The sequence below is a fragment of the Fundulus heteroclitus genome, chromosome 8 (assembly GCF_011125445.2).
Source record: "Fundulus heteroclitus isolate FHET01 chromosome 8, MU-UCD_Fhet_4.1, whole genome shotgun sequence".
NCBI lineage: Eukaryota > Metazoa > Chordata > Actinopteri > Cyprinodontiformes > Fundulidae > Fundulus > Fundulus heteroclitus.
In genome coordinates this window covers 30,696,376-30,719,719 of record NC_046368.1, presented here as the reverse complement: position 1 = coordinate 30,719,719, position 23,344 = coordinate 30,696,376, and the positions used below count along the sequence as shown (strand labels likewise).

General features: G+C 41.2%; 2 protein-coding genes across 5 annotated transcripts in view; both read right to left on the bottom strand.

The window, feature by feature from the left end:
* Positions 1-298, bottom strand: part of mef2ca (myocyte enhancer factor 2ca) — a 41,589-nt gene extending 41,291 nt beyond the window's left edge. For 3 of the 4 annotated variants that reach the window (XM_021309029.2, XM_021309030.2, XM_012849671.3), the window contains exon 1: positions 74-298. The gene's annotated coding sequence lies outside the window, so the exon portion shown is untranslated. The remainder of the gene's footprint in view (positions 1-73) is intronic. The other variant, XM_012849674.3, reaches the window with a different exon arrangement.
* Positions 299-15,525: 15,227 nt separating this feature from the next.
* On the bottom strand, positions 15,526-22,558 carry cetn3 (centrin 3). Its single transcript, XM_012849675.3, has 5 exons — positions 22,422-22,558; positions 21,195-21,330; positions 16,474-16,588; positions 16,186-16,377; positions 15,526-16,031 (listed from the first exon to the last, which is right to left on the bottom strand). The coding sequence occupies exons 1-5, from the start codon at positions 22,436-22,438 to the stop codon at positions 15,988-15,990; spliced, it is 504 nt and encodes a 167-aa protein (XP_012705129.1). The 5' UTR covers positions 22,439-22,558; the 3' UTR covers positions 15,526-15,987.
* Positions 22,559-23,344: the final 786 nt, after the last annotated feature.

The following is a 23,344-nucleotide window of genomic DNA, read 5'->3' as shown; positions in this document are numbered from 1 at the left end:
GGTTTCCCCCCCCCCCCCACTGTTCTCCTTCTCATGTCCGTCAAACGCGTTTCTCTGACATCAGCTCACTCACCAGTGCTTTCTCTTCTCTCTTCACCTGGAAGGACTCCCAGCAGCTCCAGCTGTGGGTTTGCTCAATCAGTCCCTTGTGTCAAACAAGACGAACCGAAGCCGGGGGGGAAAAAAAAAAAGGTGAATAAAAGCAGCGTTGTTAAGCCAGACCAGCTGGCTTTGGAGAGCGGGGCAGCCCGAGCTGGGCAGCGTTTGGGTCTGAGTATTCTGCAAAGTGAGCAGCTGAGGTAGTCCACAATCCAACACCGCCCAACGCATACACACACACACACACACGCACGCCCACACACGCACACACACACCCTGTGACCTCCTATGTCCGAGCTAAGTGCATGTCTGCGGAGGAGCGCGGTCACCTGTTGCTGTCACTATAGTATATTTAGCTGTGAGGTGTCACTGATGCAGTGTTTGTGTGTGTGCGTGTGTGCGTTCTTGTACTTGCAGCTGAGCGAGAACATTTCTTTTCATTTTACCAGTAAAGAGAGGACCTTTTTTTGGTCTTAGCACTAAGGTGTCAATTAGGTTTAGGTTAGGGTCAGGCCTTAGAAAGGCTTAAAGGTGAATGGAAGTCCAGACACGGTCCTGACTCTGTATTTTAAACAAGGACGTGTGTGTGTGCGTGTGTGTGTTTATGTGTGCGTGTGTGTGTGTGTGTGTGTGTCCAGGGGAGAAAAATGTGTTGCTGACACTCAGGGGCCCTCTGTGGTCTTGGAGCGAGGGCCCAGGATTACTGGCCCAATAGCTGACGCGTCTACTCGTTACACACAAACTCCCTCGCAGATCAAACCTGCCTGCATGTCTGAGATATCAGCGCGTCCAGCATCTGCTCGGCGGGAGGATTACGCTCAGCTGTCCGCTCCCGTCAGGCCGGGGCAGACGGGAGGAAAAAGGCAGTCGGCGGGATCGGTGGAGTCTGACGTTCTGGATCCAGGAGACGCAGACTAATTTGTAGGCGGCCCTGGTAAAGATGAGTGAAACGCTTTCAAGTTAACTAACCTTGTATTAAAGCAGCTTAATCTTTCACCAAAAAGAGAAAACTCAAACCTTTAATTTAAATGCATTTATTTAGCGGGGGGGAAACTTCCTCACCATTGGCCATAATTACTGGTTTCCCCTTACAACCAATTTAAAATAAATGTGGCCTTTGGATTTCTGTCATTTATACCAACTATGCTACGTGGTCAGAGTTTCTGGGAACCTCTGATTAGAAACCCTTGACATTGACCTATTGCTTTAAGTCTTCTGGTCACAATGCTCATCCAGGTTTTTTGTCACTACACACAGTGAGCAGGAGGGAGAGGTGTGTACAATATTCTCCAACGCTTACTGTTAGAGAGCTGCAGCAAAGAGTAGCTTCTTGAGTATCCTAGTATCTATGAGAACCATATTATAATCGATTTACTTGCCAACAGAGTGCGAAATACAGGTGGGTGAGGGGGGGCTCGACCCCCCCCGATTAACCCATGAGATCCACTCAAAATTTAAAGGGGGTCTTAAATTGTGTCAAAAAAAAATTAAAAATTAAATATTTTTTGTCACTAATGTTCACTAAAATGTTTTTAAGCTCAACATGTCCAGTATTTAAAATTCAATTTTTTTTTTCCACAAATATGTTCTGTTTTTTGCCAAGTGGAACCAGCCAATCCTGTTTGCGTATGCAAATTAGGCATGTGCGCGCAAAACAGAAGAAAGACATAACGTTGACAACAATTAATACAAAAAATTTTAAATTTTAGTATTAGGGACTGATATGATCTGTTGTGCCTGTGCACTTTATCTCATTCACTGTTGGTGAATGAGAAAAATCCTCTTGAGTCCTTGTATGTCTGGTGAATGTGAAGAATTGACATTAAAGCTGACTTTGACTTTGACATTGTAATGTTATAGGCCTACTGCATATTGAGAAAATTTAGATCGGTATTGCGCAACAATCCGGAGATGAGGACCCCTCCCAAACATTGACAGGTATTTCGCACACTGCTTGCCAACCTATGGGAGTTATAACAGGAAAAATCCTTTCTTATTCTATTATCACAACACAAAACATGTGGAGTTTGCTAAACTCTGCTGGGAGTTTAACTTGGACTCCATGCTTGGATCAGAAGATCCAGACATGGCACTATTTTAGCAAAGAGGTCTTCAAGTAGGTTCAATTTCAAACATTCAATTCAATTTAATACTACTTTATTATTCCCAAAGGTAAATTAGATGTTGTTGTAACTCGTGTTAGAGGGGGTTCTTCAAAGAGTTGTTGAAGATGCTGATGGATGCAGACAGGAAGGATCTCCTGTAGCGGTCTGTCTTACAGCAGATCTGGAGAAGCCTCTGACTGAAGAAACTCTGTTGTACATTGGTTTGATGCAGAGGATGCTTAGCGTTGTCCATAATGTTTTTCATTTCATGAAGGATCCTTCTTTGCACAGTCATCTCCAGAGGTTCTAGAAGAGTCTCCAAGCAGAGCCGGCCTTCTATTTCAGCTTGTTCAGCTTCTTTAAGTTAGTTGCTCTGATGCTGCTACCCCAACAGATGATGGCAGAGGAGATCACGCTCTCTACAACAGACTTATAGTTATCTGCAGAATCTATATGCAAACCTTGAAGGACCTAAGTTTCTCCAGGAAGTACAGTCTGCTCGGTCCCCTTCTTGTAGACAGCTTCACAGTTGTGTCTACCGTCCAGTTTCTTGTCCAGGTGAACACTGAGGTATTCATACTCCACCAGTGTATTACATACACTGGTGGAGTATGTAATTTTAATTAATTAATTAATTTAATTAATTGTAATTTTATTGCCATGTATAGTAATAGCGTTGGACCTATCCCTGTTTCTCCTGAAATCTACAATCATCTCCTTTGTTTTATTCACATTCAGAATGAGAAGATTGTTTCCACACCACGCCACAAAGCGGTCCTTGAATCAGCTTCCTGTCCATCTCTGATGCATCCAATTACTGCAGAGTCCTCTGAGTAGTTATGCAGACGACAGGAGTCTGTCTTGTATTGGAAGTCTGATGTGTAAAGAGTGAAAAGGAACAGTGAGAGGACAGTCGCCTGTGGTACTCCTGTGCTGCTTGCTACTTGGTCAGACGCACAACCCTTCAGTCTCGGAAACTGGTCTGTTTGTCTGGTAGTCTCTGATCCAGGAGATAAATATGTGAGAAAGTAGCTCATGCCCACCACATTGTGGAGGATCTGTGATCCTGTAGGCCTATTTTTATTCTAACATTTTCAGGACTGTTCAAATTGGCGGAGGAGTTGAATTATCCATCCATCCATCCATTTTCCGAACCGCTTAATCCCTCATGGGGTCGCAGGGGTTGCTGGTGCCTATCTCCAGCGTTCACTGGGCGAGAGGCGGGGTAAAACCTGGACAGGTCGCCAGTCTGTCGCAGGGCAACAAACGGGACAAACAACCATTCACACGCACACACACCTAAGGACAATTTGGAGAAGCCAATTAACTTAACAGTCATGTTTTTGGTCTGTGGGAGGAAGCCAGAGTACCCAGAGAGAACCCACGCATGCACAGGGAGAACATGCAAACTCCATGCAGAAAGACCCAGGGGTGTACTCGAACCCAGGACCTTCTTGCTGCAAGGCAACAGCGCTACCCACTGCGCCACTGTGCACTGTGTGAGTTGAATTATGAACTCTTTAAATGCCAGGTGAGCGTCCAGGGTCTTGAGTATGAAGACATTCATTTTTTTTTGTCTAAACAAGATGTGGGCTTAAATACTAAAACAGCACACTCAAAGAATCCAGGTATGGAAAATTGTGCCTAAATATTTTACATCCTGGTCCAATTAGTGAACAGGAGGGAATATGCCTCATTTTTGTGTGTACATACTCTTTGTACGTAAGTGTGGTGGTCTTTACTGATGGACTGGTGAACTCAAGTCATGACACATGTCATGCTATGGCACTAAAGTTCAGGTCACATCCTTCTTCATGCAATCCTTCCCAATCCATTTGTAACTCGGCCCAATACAAACAGAATCAACTTCAGTTCCACCGACCTACTGTCGAGTTCATTCATTAATGGTGTAATCCAATCCAGCTCATTTCGTTATGAAATGCCATTTAATTCTAAGATGTCTATCTGAAAAAACATCTTCAGATCTTAGAGTAGAGCCTGAAAAATACACTAGCATGGCTGTTTTTCTTGGAGGCTCTTTCCAGTTATCATCATCCCATGCTTGCCCACAATGATGCATCAAGTGGGCATTTTGCATCTTTTCAATAAATGACATAGAAAAGTATTATTTGCTATGTAATTTTCGCTGGATGGATTTGGACTCTGTTAAACTCATCATAGCTGACCTCCCAGCAGTGATATAAACTCAGTGCGTTTGCATTTGTGATGGTAGGACTGTAAAAGACTTTTCTTAGGCTTTGCTCTCAAGCAACCTGCTGCAATGTAGATAGTGTTTAGTGGTTGTTATGGAGACATGGTGATGCCAGAAAGAAAATCTTTTCTGCAGATGACGAGCAGTAAGCCTTGGAGGTTTTTACTTATGGTTCCATTCTGCCCACTGCGCGTCTTGGGAACATAACTAAGGGTCCTCGTCCTGGCCTGTTTGTCACAGTTCATCTTGTTTTAAACAGAACAGCCAGTTTAAGATTATCTCTCAGCATCTCATTCAGAGTTAAGTCTAATTTAATTTTCTAAGAATTCAGAGGTGGGCTTGCTGATGTGCTTTGGGTCGCCGTCCTGCTGCATAATCCAAGCATGCTTGAGCTTAAAGTCCGAACTGATGACCCATCGTTCTCCCTCCGGATTGTCTGCTAGAAAACCAAAATTATGATTCCATCAGTTAGGGTAAGTCCTTCAGTTTTTGAAACATCAAGTTAGCTCCAGGCCGTCACACTACCAACACCATGTTGGACTGTAGATATGATGTTCTTTTCCTAAAATAGTCTGTTAGTTTTACACCGGCTGTATCGTGACTCACCTTCTAAACGTTTTCATTTTGGTTGTCTGAGTCCCAAAATGTCAAGATGATGATCAAGATATTTTCTGGAGAATATGAGACAGGCCTTTCTGTTTTTTTTTTTGTTTTTTTTTTACCAAGCAATGGTTTTGGCCTTGGAACTCTCCCATGGAGACCATTTTTGCCCAGTGTCATTTATATTGCTGAGTCATGAAAACTGACCTTAATTGAGGCGAGGCCTGCAGAGCTTTTGAAAACTGCCTTTTTATTTGCTCGGATTATGTTCATCTTACTTTAAAATTAAGTTGATGACAGAAAACTCAAAAAGAAGAAATCTGCTTTTTTATCAGCACTGTAACTGAAAAGATTTGAATTGGGACCGCTGCCTTTCACTTTATTCCAACAGCATTAACCAAGGTGCAAGGAACACAATATGTTACGGAAAGGTTTTGTGTTTACTGAGAGGGTCCAGTACTTTATAGTGCAGGCTGGGTGAAGCTTACATACCCAAGAGATAGAGTTACCGTGAAAGCAATGAGCGGGCGTAAACTAATCCAGCCTCACCCAACTGCCAGGGATATTCCACAATCCAGCGCATGTCTCAAGGCATTTCCTCTCCATGTCCATCTGCTGGCCTTACAAACCTTCTGGTCACGCTTACCACAGGCTTCAACTATTATTTTAGCATAGGTAAATGGTAAAAAAAAAAAAATGCTGTTATGTCTTCCTTTGTTCTTGTATTTATGTAGGTTTTTATGTCCTGAAGGAGAACGTCTAGCCAACCCGTCTTTATGATTTCTACCTTTTGTGTGGGGGGTGAGAGCTGATTGGATGGAAACGGCTAGCATGTCCCTCTGTAGTCCCAGCTGAAGGGGAACTACAGAGGGACACGCAGGACGGGACACAACAGAGAAAGAACAGTACTTCAGACGCTCACTGACAGGAGACAACTGCGAGGAGCTGCCTGAAATGCCAGTCATTTCACCGTAGGGCTTAACTCACAGAGATCTGGCAGCGTGAGGTCATTCTAACAGGAGAGGTCATAGGTCAGGGCACCTACCTGGACACCTGTGTCATTCACACGTCCAGCTGACACCCGACAAAAACACTCTGACAAAGTGAGACAGTTTGAAGCAGTCATCAGCGTGATGGTGACGTGGCAGACATTCCCAAAGACCGAGTCACAGACAGGTGCTCCGATGTCTGCGAGACGCAATGGAAGCTCATCTCTGGGGATGAAATACTATTATTATTTATTTTATTTTATTTTTTTTGGGGGGATTTTTTTTTGGGGGGATTTTTTGCGGCTCTATTGGCTCGCTTTTTCCAAAAGTAGGCTGACAGGAAGAGGGAGAGACATGCGGCAAAGGACCGCGGGTCGGATTCGAACCCGGGTCGACCGCGTCGAGGACTAAGGCCTCTGTATATGGGTCCCGCTACCCGCTGCCCCACATGCGCGCCCCGGGATGAAATATTATTAATAATGAAACAAAATCTTTCACATTTCAATGACCTCCTCAGTCTTGTTTCTCAATAACTGCTTCAGGTTTTTTTTTTCTGCAGCCCTTCCAGAATGATGGGTACACAGCCGACAGAATCTCCCACCAGAACATTCACGGATCTCAGCAGATAAATGTTTTACCAGAATGTTCCAAACATAAACAGTTTATATCCATAGTAAATATGGTAAATTTACAATTATACATTTTAATTTCAATTACTGACAGATCCATAGTTTAAATGTCATATAATTAATCAAATTATTACAAAATCAAATGTAAACTTTTCCTTATGACATCTCATTGCTTTGATTTAGGCATTTAGCCCAAAACAGAAGAGTAGGAAAATATCACCGTTTTCAGAATTCTGTCTTTAAATCACAGACTAACATTTTTAACATTACTTGTTGCTCAAATCTATAAATGTTAAGAACTTTAATTCTGAGCCAAAATCACAGAGCTACACAGACACCTGGCAGGTTTGGGTTATTTTAATTCAACCAGGATGTTGGTGACAATTGGGAACCGACACCAACATTTTTCAAAAGATAATAGGAAAATGTACAAGAGGTGTAATTTTGTCATTACATATTTTTATTGTCAACCTAGATTATGTATAAAAATAAGGGTAGAATTTTTTTTAACATTAAAAGCTTTAAATCTGTTTTTATTAACATTTAGGCTCAAAAAGGCATTACTTTGTCACTTATCTATACCCTTCTCAAAATAACTTCAGAAAACTGTATTAATATTAGAGTAATCAAACACTTCCTTTAATAGCTGGCCAGCATTTTGCGTGTTTCCTCTGGCATTTTGGATGATTTATCTGCGGTAATGAGCTCCAGGTATTTGAGACCGGAAGCCTCCGTGCCATCACCCTAATCTGTTGCTCCTTCTACAGATTCTGAATCAAGATTCAAGTTGGGACTGAAGTTGGGCTGTTTTAAAAACGATAACATTACTCCTAATCAGAAAAAAAAACATGTTGGTCAAATTTGAAGATGACTTTAAACCTGAATCTGACAGGAGGAAGATCAGTCAGGAGCCTAACTTGTTGTCATGTTATGTATGAATGTCAAATAACTTTTCAGACTAACCCCACTGCAAAAACAGAACTAAAAAGAGTAAAAAAAATTATTGAAATGAGTGTATTTGTCCTTCATTTGAGCAGGTAAATAAGATTATCTGCCAATGGAATGAGCATTTTGATAATTAGATATACTTCACTTGAAATAAGATGATGGAGAGGAATTGTTCCTATTTTAAGTGCAAAAATATTTTTCCATTGGCAGATCATCTTATTTACCAGCTCAAATCAAGTACAAATACACTTATTTCAAGAAAGTTTTACTTGTTTTAGTTCTGTTTTTGCAGTGGCAGGTAATTTATTTTGGTAATATATTCCCTGTAAATCTGTAAATAGTTTCCTGTTGAGATCAAACCAAAGCTGGCAGCAACACACATCATGTCCGGGTGTCTCGGTCAGGGTCAGAGGGCGAGTGTTGTCACATGGCTGACATAGCTTGGCCTAATGAGTGACAGCTGAACACACCAGCCCAACTCTGACTCTGCGGAGTCAGTCGGACTCCTCTTTTCCTACATCCTCAGAGAGATGACACAATACCATGCGGTAGAAACGTTAAACGGACGGCTTGGACCCCTGGAAGATATACTCCATTGTGATAAAGACCTAATCAGATCTGTCATCTTCAAAATGTACACAAAACATATAATATTAAATTGATAAACAATGAAAAAATTTGCCGGAATGAATCTGAACCATTAAATCTAGTCTGAAACAAGGTCTTGCTTGCTGGCTCATGAACCCACAGGGCACAAGTTCTTCTACTGTAGTTGGTTCCTGGGTTAGAAACACAGAAGTTGCCACGTTTTCACATCATGCCACCATCTAAGCAGAGGCCAGCGTGGCATTCTGATGGCATGATAACCTCAGAGCAACATGTGGGGGAGGGGAGCATTACGCTGTTCCGCATACGTTGGGAGAAATCTTTCTGACATCTCATGAGAGAGTTTTTAAACAGATTGGCATGATGGAAAATTGTAGTTGTTCCAGAACTGGAACGTTTCAGAACTATAGTGCACTTTTATACAGAAAACCATCCCATGACTAGAACCACCAATCATTCAGTTAACAGTCCCAGGGAACCAGTTTGTTATTTGACCAAACATTTACCAGATCTGGGGGTTCAAATGACTGAAGAGCTTCTAGTTTATGTTTAATGTGTTGCACTTCATATGAGGCTTATGTGATTTACTTTTGAAAGTGGTCACTTATGCATTTATTTCATGCAATGTAATATAATAAACTTCACCAGAATCATGTGAAAAGTATGTATGTTGTATAGAAGTACGCCATATGTTAAAATATGTTTTTCATACATGTTTTGTGTATCCTTTTCATATATTAAGAAATATGGTAATTGCAGAGCGCAGGAGTTTGTCAGAGGTTCTTTAATCAGAACTGAACTGAGCTATATGTCGACCATCTACTTTCCCACAGGCCATCAAAAAGCTATAAATGCAACTCAGATAGTTAGACCATGGATATACAATGTCCATCGTCCAGCTTGATTGTATTTTGGCTACAGAACACACAATAATGTAAACGATTGAAAAATGGAGCTGATTTTGGGTTTGTGAGCTGATAAGGAAAATTTGTAAAATTTAAAAACACTTATTAATGTAACAAATGAAACTAGTGAAGAAAATGCACATTTATTATTATGCAAAGCATTGTGCAATGCCTGTTATCAACATTTATATGTTATGTTGAAAATTACCAGATTACCTTATAGTGAACTCAGGTTATGTGAAAAGACAACCAAGTATTGCTATTTATTCTATAAGATAATATGCAGTTATGTAATGTTTCATGTTCCAAATAAAAAGCATTTCTCCAACAAGAATGGAACAAATAGTCTTTTATGAAATACTTAAAATGCTGCTAAAATATTTGGCAAAAAATACTTAGGTTGGGAAAATTGAACAGTCAACATTCATCTGCCTTTTTGTATGCTCATGTATTTAATTGTAATTTTATTGCCAGATTTGGTTATAATTTATGTATCTTACATTTGTGACACCACAGGTATTTTCTGTTTCATGTAGTTTAGTTTCACTGATGATTGGCCAGTCATATCAGTTTGACATTTTTCTGCTAAGGATGGGGTATATGAAAATCCGTATATTGTTCTAATAAATACCCAAATCATATTAAGTTTCATTTTTTACCTATTTACTAAAAATCTTGTATCTGGTTTCACTGTCTGATGCATTACATACACGCTTCAGCTAGAACAGATGCAAACTGTACAAGATTTATATATATACACAACATTTCCATATGGGTTGTGTTCTCATCTCGTGACTGTAAAGGGACCTGAGAGCTGCCGAGTTCAACCAGTCCAATAAATTTTCTTAACACTCGTCCACACAGATTGCTGAAAACAATACAGAAGGCCGTGTTTGTGTAGTTACATGGTAGTAACCAAACAGAGGGGGTGTTGGGGTTGTAACCGGGGAGGAACCGGCCGGAGTTATTTTGGGAGCGTATGCGGCCATGGTTCAGGGGCCGACAGTCAAACATGTGCCAGCGCAAGGGCGAGTCATGATCCCCGCAGTAAAGAGCAGATGCTGGCTCCGATTAACAACATTTGTGCTGATCTCCAGCCTCAACGAGGGCATACTGACACACACAGGCGCACACGTGCAACTTGGCAACTCCCTGCTACGTAGCTTTTATTTCACTCGGTCGCAATCTTTTTTTTTTAATCTTTGCAGTTTCACAAAACAGAAGAAAAACACAGTGATTAAGGCTTTAGCCCTCAGCCTTGACACTGGGTGGCTGAGTCAAGTTTTTACCAGAAGAAACTGGGTTAGCGAGACACAGTGGTCCTCATCCAGTGAGCAGCAGACAGGAACTGTAGGTGTGCTGCAGCTCTCCCAGCTGATGTCAGGGGGTTCACTGGGAGCTGCTGAAAGAAAGCCGTTTGTGGGCATAGTATTGTGACTACAGGGGGAGGCAGAAGTTTAGATTAACTGTTATTTCAACACATCGGGAGCAGAAATTTTATTTAATTAAAACAATGAAAGAATGAGGCAACAAAAAAAAAAACACATTTTAAAGAGCTAGTTGACAATGACTCTGGAAATAAATCAATCTCTACATGAAAACTGTAGTGAGCCAAGCTTTCAGTCCCGTGTACATCTCAGAATTTGCGGCAGTCTGTTCCAGACCAAACGAGCACAGAGGCTACACAAGCAGCGCAAAAAATAAGAATGTTGTAAAAAAAAAAAAAAAAAAAAGAAAAAAAGTTCTATATGTTTTGTTACTTATTTCAGAAACTGAAACTCATATATAATGAGCTATAGATTCAATACATATAAAGTGAAATAGTTCAAGATTTTAAATCTTGTAATTTGGATGATTAAGGCTAACAGGTCATAAAAACCCAACATGTAGTGGCTAGGAAATTAGAATATTATGAAGAGATCAATAAAATAAAAGATCAATAAAAAATTATATTGTAAACAGAAATGTCAGGCTTCTGAACAATGTTTTCATTTCTATGCATTTAATACTCCTTTTGCAGGGATAACTGCATCAATGTGATCTGGCATGGAGGGCATCAGCCTGTGGTTCTACTGAGGTGTCCAGGAAGCCCAGATTGCTTTGATAGCTGCCTTCAGGTCATCTGCATTGTTGGTTCATGGTGTCTCTGATCTTCCTCTTGACAACACTCCGTAGATTCTTTTTGAGGTCATTGAACCAGCTTTTGGTACCTTTGGCAGTGTGGTCCAGTACCAGGTCCTACTGGGAAATGAAATCAGCATCTCCATAAAGCTCATCCGCAGAAGAAAGCATGAAGTGCTTGACACAAAGACTGCAACATCTGTGACCCATGGGTAACTTTTGTCTGTGTCGAGTCTCAGTTTACGCCTTGTAAAGCTCCCTCAAATCCTGTCATAAAGCTTCTCAAGGCAACAGGTATCCCTGTTGCTGGTGTACCTTTTCCTACCACACTTTTTGCTTCCACTCAACTTCCTTTAAATATTCCATATGTTTTCCACAATATTATAATTTTAATATTATAATTTTCTGAGACACATATTTTAATGTACCATAACTATCAATACATAATATATGGAATTCACTTGGCAATAAATATCTCTCCGGAAATTGCGAGGTTTGTATAAGTCTTACTGACCCACATGCAGAATCAAGCTTGCTCAGGCTTGCTTAAGTAGCAAGTTAATTTCACTGCAAGAAAAGTGACAAGGTGCAATAGGGAGGCCTCTGAATGGGAGATTCGTTATCCCCTATGGAGGACTTTGGGAGGGAAGTGGGAATCCTGGTGATGGCCTGAGAGGGAAGATACTTTCTGTAAAGTTGTGTTCCAGGACAGAAGCCAGTCTTAGGTGAGCAGTAGGGGATGTAAGACCCAAACAGAGTTGGCGAGTAGGCCGGCAGATGACAGCTGCAGTCTACGGAGTAGCAGAGGAGGATGGTGGGAAGTTATCCGGAGAGATCGGTCCTGCAAAGACTTGTGAAATGAAGTGCCATGGAGGGTACGAGGGTACGACCTGGGAGGCACACGGATCATGAGAGATAAGCTTGAGGAAGGTCAGCAACACACAAAGAGCTATCTTCAAAAGGTTATTCAGACCGGCACGCTTTGGCTTGACTCTACCACAAAGGCTGATCATCAGGCGAAGATTGGTCCTCCAGCAAAAGCCCCAGAAGCTGGTGTGAGAACTGAATCAACGACCGTACACCAGAGATCCTCTGTTCAGGGAAAACAGTTCAGGGATCCTCTGTTCACTCAACTCACACTTATGAACACATGCATACACCAGGATCCTGACAGATATTTACATTTTCTGAGTTGGACTTGTACAGGTTGCCCTACCTTGCTTAGCTCTAGTACTGTGGCCCTGGGAACATTCATGATCTGACAGGGTTAGAATAATGGTTTATACAAGTAACTCTGATACACATTTAGGCCCGGGATTTCAGTGCTTTACAGAGCAAGACCAACTATTTTGACAATGGCTGTGTGCAAGTTTGCAATGGGCAACTGTGTACAGGGAAAATTATACATTTTTCAAGAGAAATGTGATTAATCCTTGGTTGTGGATGGAAGATTATAGACACTTTGTTACTAAGCAAGGGCTGCATGGCAGCTGCTGAGGAGACAACCAGTTGAATAATTGGGATTAAAACAGTGCAGCATGCTTTGGGACAGAGCCAACAGCCAGGGATGAATTAGGACTGCATGAAACAACTACACCATGGCTCATTCCTGCCAATGTCACCTTACACCATTCTGTGCAGGGCTCACATTATTGGGAAACCTACATTATAACCTGATATTATGGTGTATTTCCATGCTAAAACCTGAAGAGGTATTCTTGTGAGAATTGCCAGATGATTAAGGTGGGTGGATGATCAGAAGAAGTTCTTCAGCAAGTTTGATCAGTCTCTTGTGCCTCACCCAGCCAAGTCCCTTCCCCTCATTTTTCATGACTTCCTGGCTTTTCTTCCCAGAACTTCAAAACTCTCAGCTCTTGACCACCACCTACGCCCTCCAGTCCAGAGGAACATCCTTTTTCTTTCAACACTCCAGGTGAGAAATTAGCTGTGAAAGATCTTGGTGTGAAAGACTGCAGGTCTGGATGGTGTTAACTCTGGTCTCCTGAGGTGCAGCGTAGATCAGCTGGGTGGCTAAACACGAGCCTGAAGCTGAGGAATGTACCACAGCCGTGGAAGACCTTGTGTGTGGTATCAGGGCTTTAGACAGCATATTAGAAGGACCTCCGTTTTAAAGTTGGTAGCACTGACCTCACATCTGAAGAAGACACTCCAAAGGTTAGTCCTCAACCATCTTCACCCACTGGTGAGGTCTTCGTTGGATCCACTGCAGTACGCTAACCCGCCTGGTATCAGGGTGGATAGATGGCATCCTGTAACTCCCCCCACCAAGCTCTAACCCACCTGTAGAAGCCTGGAAGCACAATGAGGATCGTGTTCTTTGCTTTTTCGACACCTTTAACATCATCCAGCCTAGACTCCTGAGGGAAAAGCTGGAGCTGCCAGGGGTGACCACCACCTGCCCCAGGTGGTTGACCGACCGCAGTATGTGAGGAAACAGGGCTGTGTCTCTAATGCCCCTTTTCCTTGGACTCTGATTGGCTGGGCTCTACTTGGCTACGCCCACTTTGTGAGCATTTCGAGGAGAACTTTAGCAGGAGGTTGCAGGGAAGGCATGGAGAGCCCTCAGCAATTCTTGTCTTGAAGCTGACCAAGTAATGTGCTGAGCTGGGAGACTGAAACGCAGGGTGGAGCTCAGGAGGCTGCAATCTTAAGCGTTTGAACCCAAGCAATATTTTCAATTGTTTAAAGCAGGGGTCTTCAATTCCAGGCCTCAAGGTCCGGTGTCCTGGAACTTTTAGATGTGTCCCTGGTCCAGCACACCTGAATCAATGGCTTAATTCCTTCCTCAGTATGCTGTTAAGTTCTACACAATCATGCTAATGGCCTGATCATTTGACTCAGGTGTGTTGAAGAAGGGAGACATATAAAGGTTGTAAAACACCTGACCTCGAGGACTGGGGTTGTAGATCCCTGGTTTAAAGTTTAAATTTCAGAAAGTTTACTTTGAAGAAGTGCAAACAATAATTTTCATTGTTTGGCTGTTGTGTTAAGACTGTTAAAATCTGATGTTATGAGTTTAATCTCTTCTGTATTTGAGCAGTTACAGCTCAGCAAACAGTAACCGATTATCTGTGATTGCTTTTAAGCTTAGCCAGTTAAACTTGGACCCCTTTCCCAGATTCCATCAAATCTGCATTGAAACGCTTTAAGTAGCGGTGAAGTCTTTAACAGGATGAGGGGACCCAAATGAAATTCTCCATAAGGCCCCAAACAACCTTGGTCAGCCCTTAATAATATCAGTCATCATACTGTAATTTAAAGCTGCTTTAATCTTTCCAGATAATATTGGTAATTAGAACGTCTTACCAAGACACAAAGTAAACTTGGTAGATTTTGCCACTCTGAGCTGAGCTTCTTTTAAAAGTTTAGACTGTAGTTTGTGATTTGCCCTTTCTCACGTTTTGTGTAGTTCCAATAGCCCCATCTAGCGGCTTTTGAAGGTAATGCAGGAGGACGTCCAATCAACCACAGCAAACTGTAGCTTTGTCTGTCACCATCTACAGTATATTTGAGTGAAAATCTGACAAGGTAAGGAAGCTGTAAAGTAATTGTTCCTTTTGAAGCAACCAACCAGCCGCTGTCTTTAGTTGGAACGCTCAGCTGGTGGTGGTGTGCCCCGTGTATCTGCATCTACACGTTACTGGCTGCTGTTTGACCCGACAGATTAAAAAGATATTTTAGATGAGCTCCAGGAGTTTCTACTTACCTAAAAAATGATTGGTTTTACCAACAGCAGAGCTGATGTTTCTGTGGTTTAATTGCAAGACAAAAAAAACAAAAAAAAAAACATACGTTTTCAAACTTGATACTCCTTTTAAATTGTTGGAGTGGCTTTTGAAAGATGTCTGTTCACTTCCTTATCAGAAGTAAACTCCAAGGCCGAATGAAAATTATTTTAAATGTAAACCTGCCAGAGGTACGCAGACTTTTCTAAAGTTTAAATCTCTGCCAAAACATCTGGCAAATGGAGTAGGGAAAGCCATACCTAGTAGATACATAGCGTGGTCACTAGATGGTGATATATGATTAATTTTAAATGTTCTTGTTAAAAGAGTTAAGTGTAAAGAATCTGACAGAAACTGGCGCTTCCCACTGATACTTGCTGATGAGCACATTAAAAAAAAAAAAAATTCAAAGCAAGCAGGTACGATGGTCATTTTCTGTCATTAATCAAACATTTTCCTGTTCAGTAGCAGGACTTCTGCTTTTAAAGTTGAAGCAGAGCACATTCGCACGTAAGCAGTGCTTTAATAAGTGTGAAGTCAATAACCTGGAACCTAAAACAGAGAATGAGGTCAGCTGGCAAAACTATTTATTGTGTAACAAAATAAATAGCACATCCAAACACTGACATGTTACTGACAAATACAACCTTTACCTTTGTAAAATATGAAGTACAGCAGTTTTTCAAAAATGATCTGAAGACTTCTCCCCGTGTTGGCTCACAGGGGTTTAAATAGTTTCCACTTTACATCGTTTATATTTCCCTAAGTGTGACTAGAATAAATGAGTAATAAAGACAGCCTTTTAATGTGGACAAAAACAAAGATCGCTCCACATTAGAGGCCAGCGACATCCATGAAGTGATGTGACTGATCTTCACTCTTTCACACAGTCCACTGCTGCCATGAAATAAATAAAAAAAAGGCTGGAGGTAGATGAAACAAGTCCAGTCCACTTCAGAGCCTCGATGGAAAGTCCCTCAGCTTCTCACAGTCTGCATGAAGTATCCAGCCCCAGAGTCAGGAATCCTCAGGAGTCTCCGGTCATAATGGAGAGGAACTCCTCCTGGTTGACTGAAAGGCAACAAAAAGAAGTCAGGCAATCAGTATTTCCTTGGCTGTCACATCAGCACGCTGCAATAAATGAGAACATCTGTGATTAACCGCTCTGAGGAGTTAGGGAACTCTTGCAGAAAGCAGTGTCTGCAGCCGCTGGAATCTCACGTACTCTCTCCGTCTCCGTCTGTGTCGAACTCGTCGATCATGCTGCGCAGCTCCTCGTCGCTGATGTTTTCACCCAGTTCCCGGGCGACTCGTCTCAGGTTCCTCAGGCTGATCTTCCCCGACTCGTCGTCGTCAAAGAGCTTGAAAGCCTTCATGATCTCCTCCTTCGGGTCCCTCTCCAGGATGCGATCCGTCACTGTGGACGGTTACAGAACATGCTAGCATCAGTTCTTACAGCCCCCCCCCCTCGTGTCGGTGTGATCCCTCCCGACAACGCAGGCGTCTGCCTTACCCACTTCACTGAAGTCCTCAAATGTAATTTTCCCGTTGCCCTCCCTGTCGTAGTCCTTCAGAATCTTCAGAACGTCCACTTTCTTCACTTCGAACCCGAGTGCGCGCATCGCCACCTGGTGGGAAGTTTACATGCAACGTTAAGAAAAGCTTTGACAATCAGAGAAAGTGCTCTCACAGCTTCTAGTGGTAAAACAGTGCCAGCTCTTTATGTTCTCAGCAATAATAATAATAATAATAATAATAATAATAATAATATTAATAATAATAAAGATGTCAGAATCAGAATTCAGAATATATTTTATTTGTCACCGCAGCAAAATTTCTCTTTGGTCTCTCCGGTTCACATTACACATAATGAAGGCAAAACAAACCTGCCAACCAAACATGCAATGAACAAGGGTTAATTTTTTTATTTTTTTTAGAGTTTAGGAAAGTCAGTGATAAAGACAATGATGTAGTACGGTGCTTATTGAACAAAAGACATTTCAGGTCGGGGTGAATAAAGTCCTGTTCCACGGTTGCTACGGTTTGTTTGGGTTGCCGTTCCAACAGCTCCTCTCTCCTGTACTGTGTTAGCGCTCAGAGTGGTGACAACACGAATAAAAACGAAAACAAACAAAATAGCTCAGAGCGCTGTAGCTGCAGCAGTGACCTGTGGCGCCATGTTGATGGCAGACCGCATGAGAAATATTACACAACCAAACACAATGTGGCTACAAAAAACAACAATAATGCAATCGTTTATATAGTTATTCCACATTAGCCATGATTTTATAGTACCGTATTTTCAGACTATAAGGCGCACTTAAAATCCTTACATTTTCTCACAAATTGATGGTGTGCCTTATATATTATTACCGTTGTGCTTACTGACCCATTTTATGTGGTACAATGCACTCAAAAATCTGTTAAAATGTGTAAGTACGGCTTTGGTAAGCAACAAAACCGCTCCACTCAGTAGATATTCAGAGCATTATGGTACACCATGGCCATTTCTCAATAAGCGTACACGCCATCAGCCTCAGCCTCAGCACCGTTCCAATCGCCAAGAACACCAGACCAAGAATGGACCAAATCCACGGATGTTGTTCTCGCCCCGCCCTCTTTACCGAGCCTGCATCAGAGCAGACTTGTGCATTCTTCAGACTGACCGCTTTCCCAGAATGCACAGCGGCGTAATTTTTTTTTTTAGATATTTTTTAGGCTGTTTCAGATATTAAAAATATGATTGTTTTAAAAATGTTTTCAATAACATATGGTGTAGTGTATAAATAGTTTTGTATGTTAAAAAAAGGCTAAAGAACTTAAATTATAATTTAACACAAAATATTACCTCTCACATTTAACAATGAATACATTATTAATACAATTATTTAATTTTATGATCAATATAAGTAATAACTTATTATCATCTAAAGACTACTAATAACAGGAGGTGAAATGCAATGAGAAACGGCCATTGTCACTACCTGATCGGCGCATAACAGGACCCCTGAGCTGTCTACAAGACTGCCTGAATGTAATGTCTAAACTAGAAGTGCATTCATGTAAGGCAGCCCGTGCCCGGAGTACGCCCTAGCAACAATAAACCTAGTAAGTTAATTCAATATAAAAGTTCAGTTTATTTTGGCCTTATGTTAGAAACAGGACAGTGTAGTCCAACTAATCTGTCCTCCCTTCCAGGAGAGGGCTGCGTACATGAAGGGGCGCACAGCAAAAAGGGAACTAAAAGTAAGTAGAATTTTCTTGAAATTAATATATTTTTCCTTGATTTGAGCAGCTAAATAAGACTATTTGCCAATGGAATGAGTATTTTTAGCCTTAAAATAAGACAATTAGACATCCTTCACTTGACCTCACTCCATAAGATGATGGAGATCAATTGTTCTTATTTTAAGTGTAAAAATGTCATTCACTTGGGAAGAATATACGATGCGCATTATATTCCGGTGAGCCTTATATGTGGACAAATACACACATAGACACGTTAATTCACAGTGCGCCTTATAATCCTGTGCCATTATGGTCCAAAGAATACGGTAACCCAAATGTATGCAGCAAAACTAAATTTTACAATAGAATTCACTATACAATGTGGAATACATGACATTGTTAATATATTACATTAGGCTTTGGGGTTGTTAAAATTTTTCCCCCCTTGCTTCAAGTTAGAGAATCTTGTATGATTTACAAATAAAGATAACTTCTTATAAAATGTCTTTTAGCCGCTGGCATGACCAGGGTGAGATGCTGGCAGGTAATCTCACCCTTTCCCTAGTCCATCTAACACATCAAATTTCTCCATCGTCTAACTCTGTTATTGTTTCCTGGCTGCATCATATTCACCAACAGCTCTACTATCCCACCTCTGAATTTGTCCCACATAGCCTTTTCTAATTCCCCATATTTCAGACCAAAGCAACTCTTAACTATAATCTTTGTAAAAAAGTTTTAAACCTAGTCTTAAAAGTAGACGGGGTGTCTGCCTCACGGACTAAAACTGGGAGTTGGTTCCACAGGAGAGGAGCCTGATAGCTAAAGGATCTGCCTCCCATTCTACTTTTAGAGACTCTAGGAACCACCAGCAGACCTGCAGTCTGAGAGCGAAGTGCTCTGTTAGGAACATACGGGGTAATCAGAGCTCTGATATATGATGGAGCTTGATTATTAAGGGCTTTATACGTTAGAAGAAGAATTTTAAATTCTATTCTTGATTTAACAGGAAGCCAATGAAGGGAAGCTAAAATTGGAGAAATATGATCCCTCCTGTTGATTTTCATCAGAACTCTTGCTGCAGCATTTTGGATCAGCTGAAGACTTCGAACTGCATTTTGTGGACTTCCTGATAGTAAAGAATTACAATAGTCCAGCCTTGAATTAACAAATGCATGGACTAGTTTTTCAGCATCACTCCTGGACAGAATGTTTCTAATTTTGGCGATATTCTGGAGGTGAAAAAAGGAAACTCTGGAAACCTGTTTAATATGGGATTTAAATGACATGTCTTGGTCGAAAACAACACCAAGATTTTTTACTTTATTACCAGAGGCCAAGTTAATGCCATCCAGATTAAGTGATTGAAGTTTGTTTTTTAAGGACTCTGATCCAAAATGACAACTTCTGTCTTGTCAGAATTGAAAAAAATCAGGACATTTAAATCATCCAGGTTTTGATGTCATCAAGACATGCCTGTAGTCAAAGTAATTGATTGGATTCATCAGGATTTATGGATAAATATAGCTGAGTGTCATCAGCATAACAGTGGAAATTAATCCCATGCTGTCTGATAATTTTATAATTTTAGTAAAGAGAATTGGTCCAAGGACTGAACCCTGTGGTACTCCACAGGTGACCCTAGAGTTTGAAGAAGATTTATTATTAACATGAACAAACTGGAATCTGTCTGACAGATAAGATTTAAACCAGCCTAATGCTTTTCCCTTAATCCCTACAGTATGTTCAAGTCTTTGTAGGAGAATATTGTGATCAACTGTATCAAACGCAGCACTGAGATCTAACAGGACAAGTATAGACACAAGTCCATTATCTGATGTCATGAGAATATCATTAGTGACCTTCACCAGAGCTGTTTCAGTGCTATGATGAGCTCTGAAGCCTGACTGAAACTCTTCAAATAGATCATTACTTTGTAAATGTTTACATACTTTTTTAGAAAATACTTTCTCAAGAATTTTACATATATAGCGCACCACCGCCAGGGTGTGAATGTGTGCGCGAATGGGTGAATGACTAATTGTAGTGTAAAGTGCTTTTGGGTCATCAGACTAGTTAAAGCGCTATACAAGTACAAGCCATTTACCATTTTTACCATTTCTCTCACTCTTGCAGTTCAAGGTGGTTGTGGGTTTGTGACTACCTCCTGAGGTGGGCTAAAGGCATAACATTAGAGTGCAAATAAGTGTTACATTCTTAAGTGAAAATTTGTTTTGAGTAGGATGTTTACATGACATTACAGTCAGGTCACAATAGCTGCTCACATCCAAAAATAACTTAAAAATCACTTATTGTGTATTTATCACTACAGTAAATATATACAGCAACTATTTCTACTACTTCACAAATAACTGTATTAAAGGAGCAATAAGTAAAATTTCAGTATTTTAGATAGAAAGAACCAAAACATTTTTTGTGAAGAACTAAATGTGTCAATTTAAATGGACTATGGTTAAGCGTCACACACCATCTCTCAGTGTTGTTTTCCAGTCTCGTGCTTACATAGCCGGGCCGGCCAGCGCATGCACCTACGTGCACGTGAACAGCTGCCTCTCAGGGCTAACCCACTCCCTGCCCATAAAATGCCACCGCCAGGCACAGAATGGCGGAGAGCACGCCCATCGGATCAAAACGTTCTCTTGCAAACAGCATTATAAAGTTATAAAAGACTTACTTCCCTTTAGAAATGTTCCTCTGAAAGATGATGCTGTTCTGCTGTGTTTTTATCCTTTGCAAATAGACTAATAGGAGCCGATGGGTGAGAAGGGGAAATAGTACATGTCTTGTTTTGCTCTACAGACAGCGCTCAAGCTCCACCTAGTGGTAAAATATCGCTTATTGTTCCTTTAAATTCTAGAATGAATATTGAGGCTATATGGTCATTCAGATATTATTTTTTTTTACAGTTTTATTAGATTAGATATTTTTTAACCCAGTGAACCACTGTTGGCTCTTAATCCATATGCCTTTCTCGAACCCACTCACCTTCAGCTCGTGGTAGTCTATCTCTTTATCTTTGTCAGTGTCGAATAAATCAAACGCTTCTTTAATTTCATGCTTCTGATCTTCTGTGAGCTCCCTCCTCTTCTTGCGCTTGGTTTTGTCCAATGCAAGTTCAGCTCTGTTGAGAAAACACAAAATCAAATCAGAGGTTATACACGCAAGTTCATCACAGAAAATGTGTAGTGTGTCAGAATTTCTATTGAAAATTAAAGTTCTGTACTTTGAAGTCTGGATGTCCATGTGGGGAAAGCACAGAATTCCCTAAAATAAGTAATAGTATTTTTTTTAAAATTGCAATTGTTTTTGTTATTGCCATGTCAGCTGGTTTGTTGTGCATTTATTGCTATGGGATCTGTGAAGGGAAGCCTGAGTCCGGTGTTCCCTCAGACACAAGCTGGAGGGAAACGTGATGCATCCTGTCCTCGTTGCCCTGCTTTTACCTGCTTCATACGGGCAACAGATTTATGACAGCGGTCTGCATTCCTGGGACCCATGATAACTGTCAGAGGAATTTTCATGATCAAAACAAATAAGGATACATTTCTTCACAGTATAAAATCCTGTTTCCTTTTCCTACCACACATTTTCCCTCAACTCAACCTTCCATGAATATGCTTGAATTAACCTTTCTTGAAACAGCCAGCCTGTTTGACCTTTTGTGGTTTGTCTTACTTATGGGGGTGACTGCCTGCTGGATAAAACCATAAAAACCATTGTGTTGGCCATAACAGGTCATAAAATGACACTTAACTGACCAAAACATAAGGTTTTCTTATCTCAAAGCATTAATTGTAAAAAATGGCCAAAAATTGAAACTCAAACCAGGGTTTTAGGAAGATTTCTCTTACGGCTGTGCTGTGAGAAGCATAAACAAATCCTTCTGTTTTACTCCTAGCTGATCTCTGCTCGCAGCAGTGATGAAGTTGGTGCTGTTTATAAAACCTCCGATAACGCTAGACTCCTTTTCTAAAACGGTCTAAACCTTGATTCAGTCATGTGTGGTGACGTTGTCTGATAAGTACTCCTACTGCGACTTTATGCAGTGTGAGTGTCCCTGCTGCAGCGGCAGCTCCGGGCGGCCAGATGAATAAACCTCGGCAGTGAAGTGACGTTGGAAGCCAGACGTGCTAACTGCTAACTGGGCTGCACCGGCTTCAAAGTGACCGTATCCTGGTAGAGACAAGGCTTAGCGGCGGCACAGCGGCTTACCTTAAAGGAAGACTCATTCCGGTTTTAATGTAAACGTCTTAAAACACGACGTTCCAGTGTAAACACACAGTTAGCACTGCTCTAATCAACACAACAGGCTTTTATCCGCGCTCACATCCACGAATCGTATTGGTCGCTGGTTGCTAGGCAGCAGTGAGGCGCTTACTGATTGCTCGGTCCTTCTTCTTCTTCTTCTTCTTCTTGCGCCCTTAAAGTTACATTACCATCCCCTGGTGGTTTATCCGTTTAGCACAATGGTTCGGCTTACAACATTTGGACACAAAAAGTTGTTCATGTTGGTATGCAAGACCAAAAAGAGTTTTTTTTAAGGAACATTGTTGTTTGAATACCCCTTTTCTTGCTTACAGTAACAGATGGCATTAGCATGCATTCATTTATCTGCAATAATAGTTGTTTTAAAAAAAGAAAGTTCCTGCTTAACAAAGCAAAAAGGTTTAGTTTGGGCCTGTGTTTGAACTCTAGTCGGCTCTCCTATCGATTCAATCGCTGCCTCTCAGACAGAGCTCCTCTTTCATGCCTCCTCTCTAGGTCAAGTCAATCTACGAGTACGGGGGTGGTGATGAGGGGATTGGGGGACATATTTACCGTTTCTAGCATCCGTAGGCTGCACAGAGGCGGCTTTCTTTAAAAGCCACATAAGAGCATGCCCCCTGCTCACATGTAGTCCAAAACAGAGCAGTCAATATTCAGCTGGTGTAATGTACATGCATACAAGCCCGTACGCGTGGTTGAGACAGAGGTGGGCTGAAGGAGATGGAGGGGGCAGGGTACAGATAGTACGACGACTCTGCCTCAAAAAGTGTTTAACATCTGATAGAAGACTGGTTCAGTGTTTTCACAAGCTGGTCTCCACTTTGTGTCCCTCACTAGATGGCTTCATCTAATCCATGAAGAACTGAATT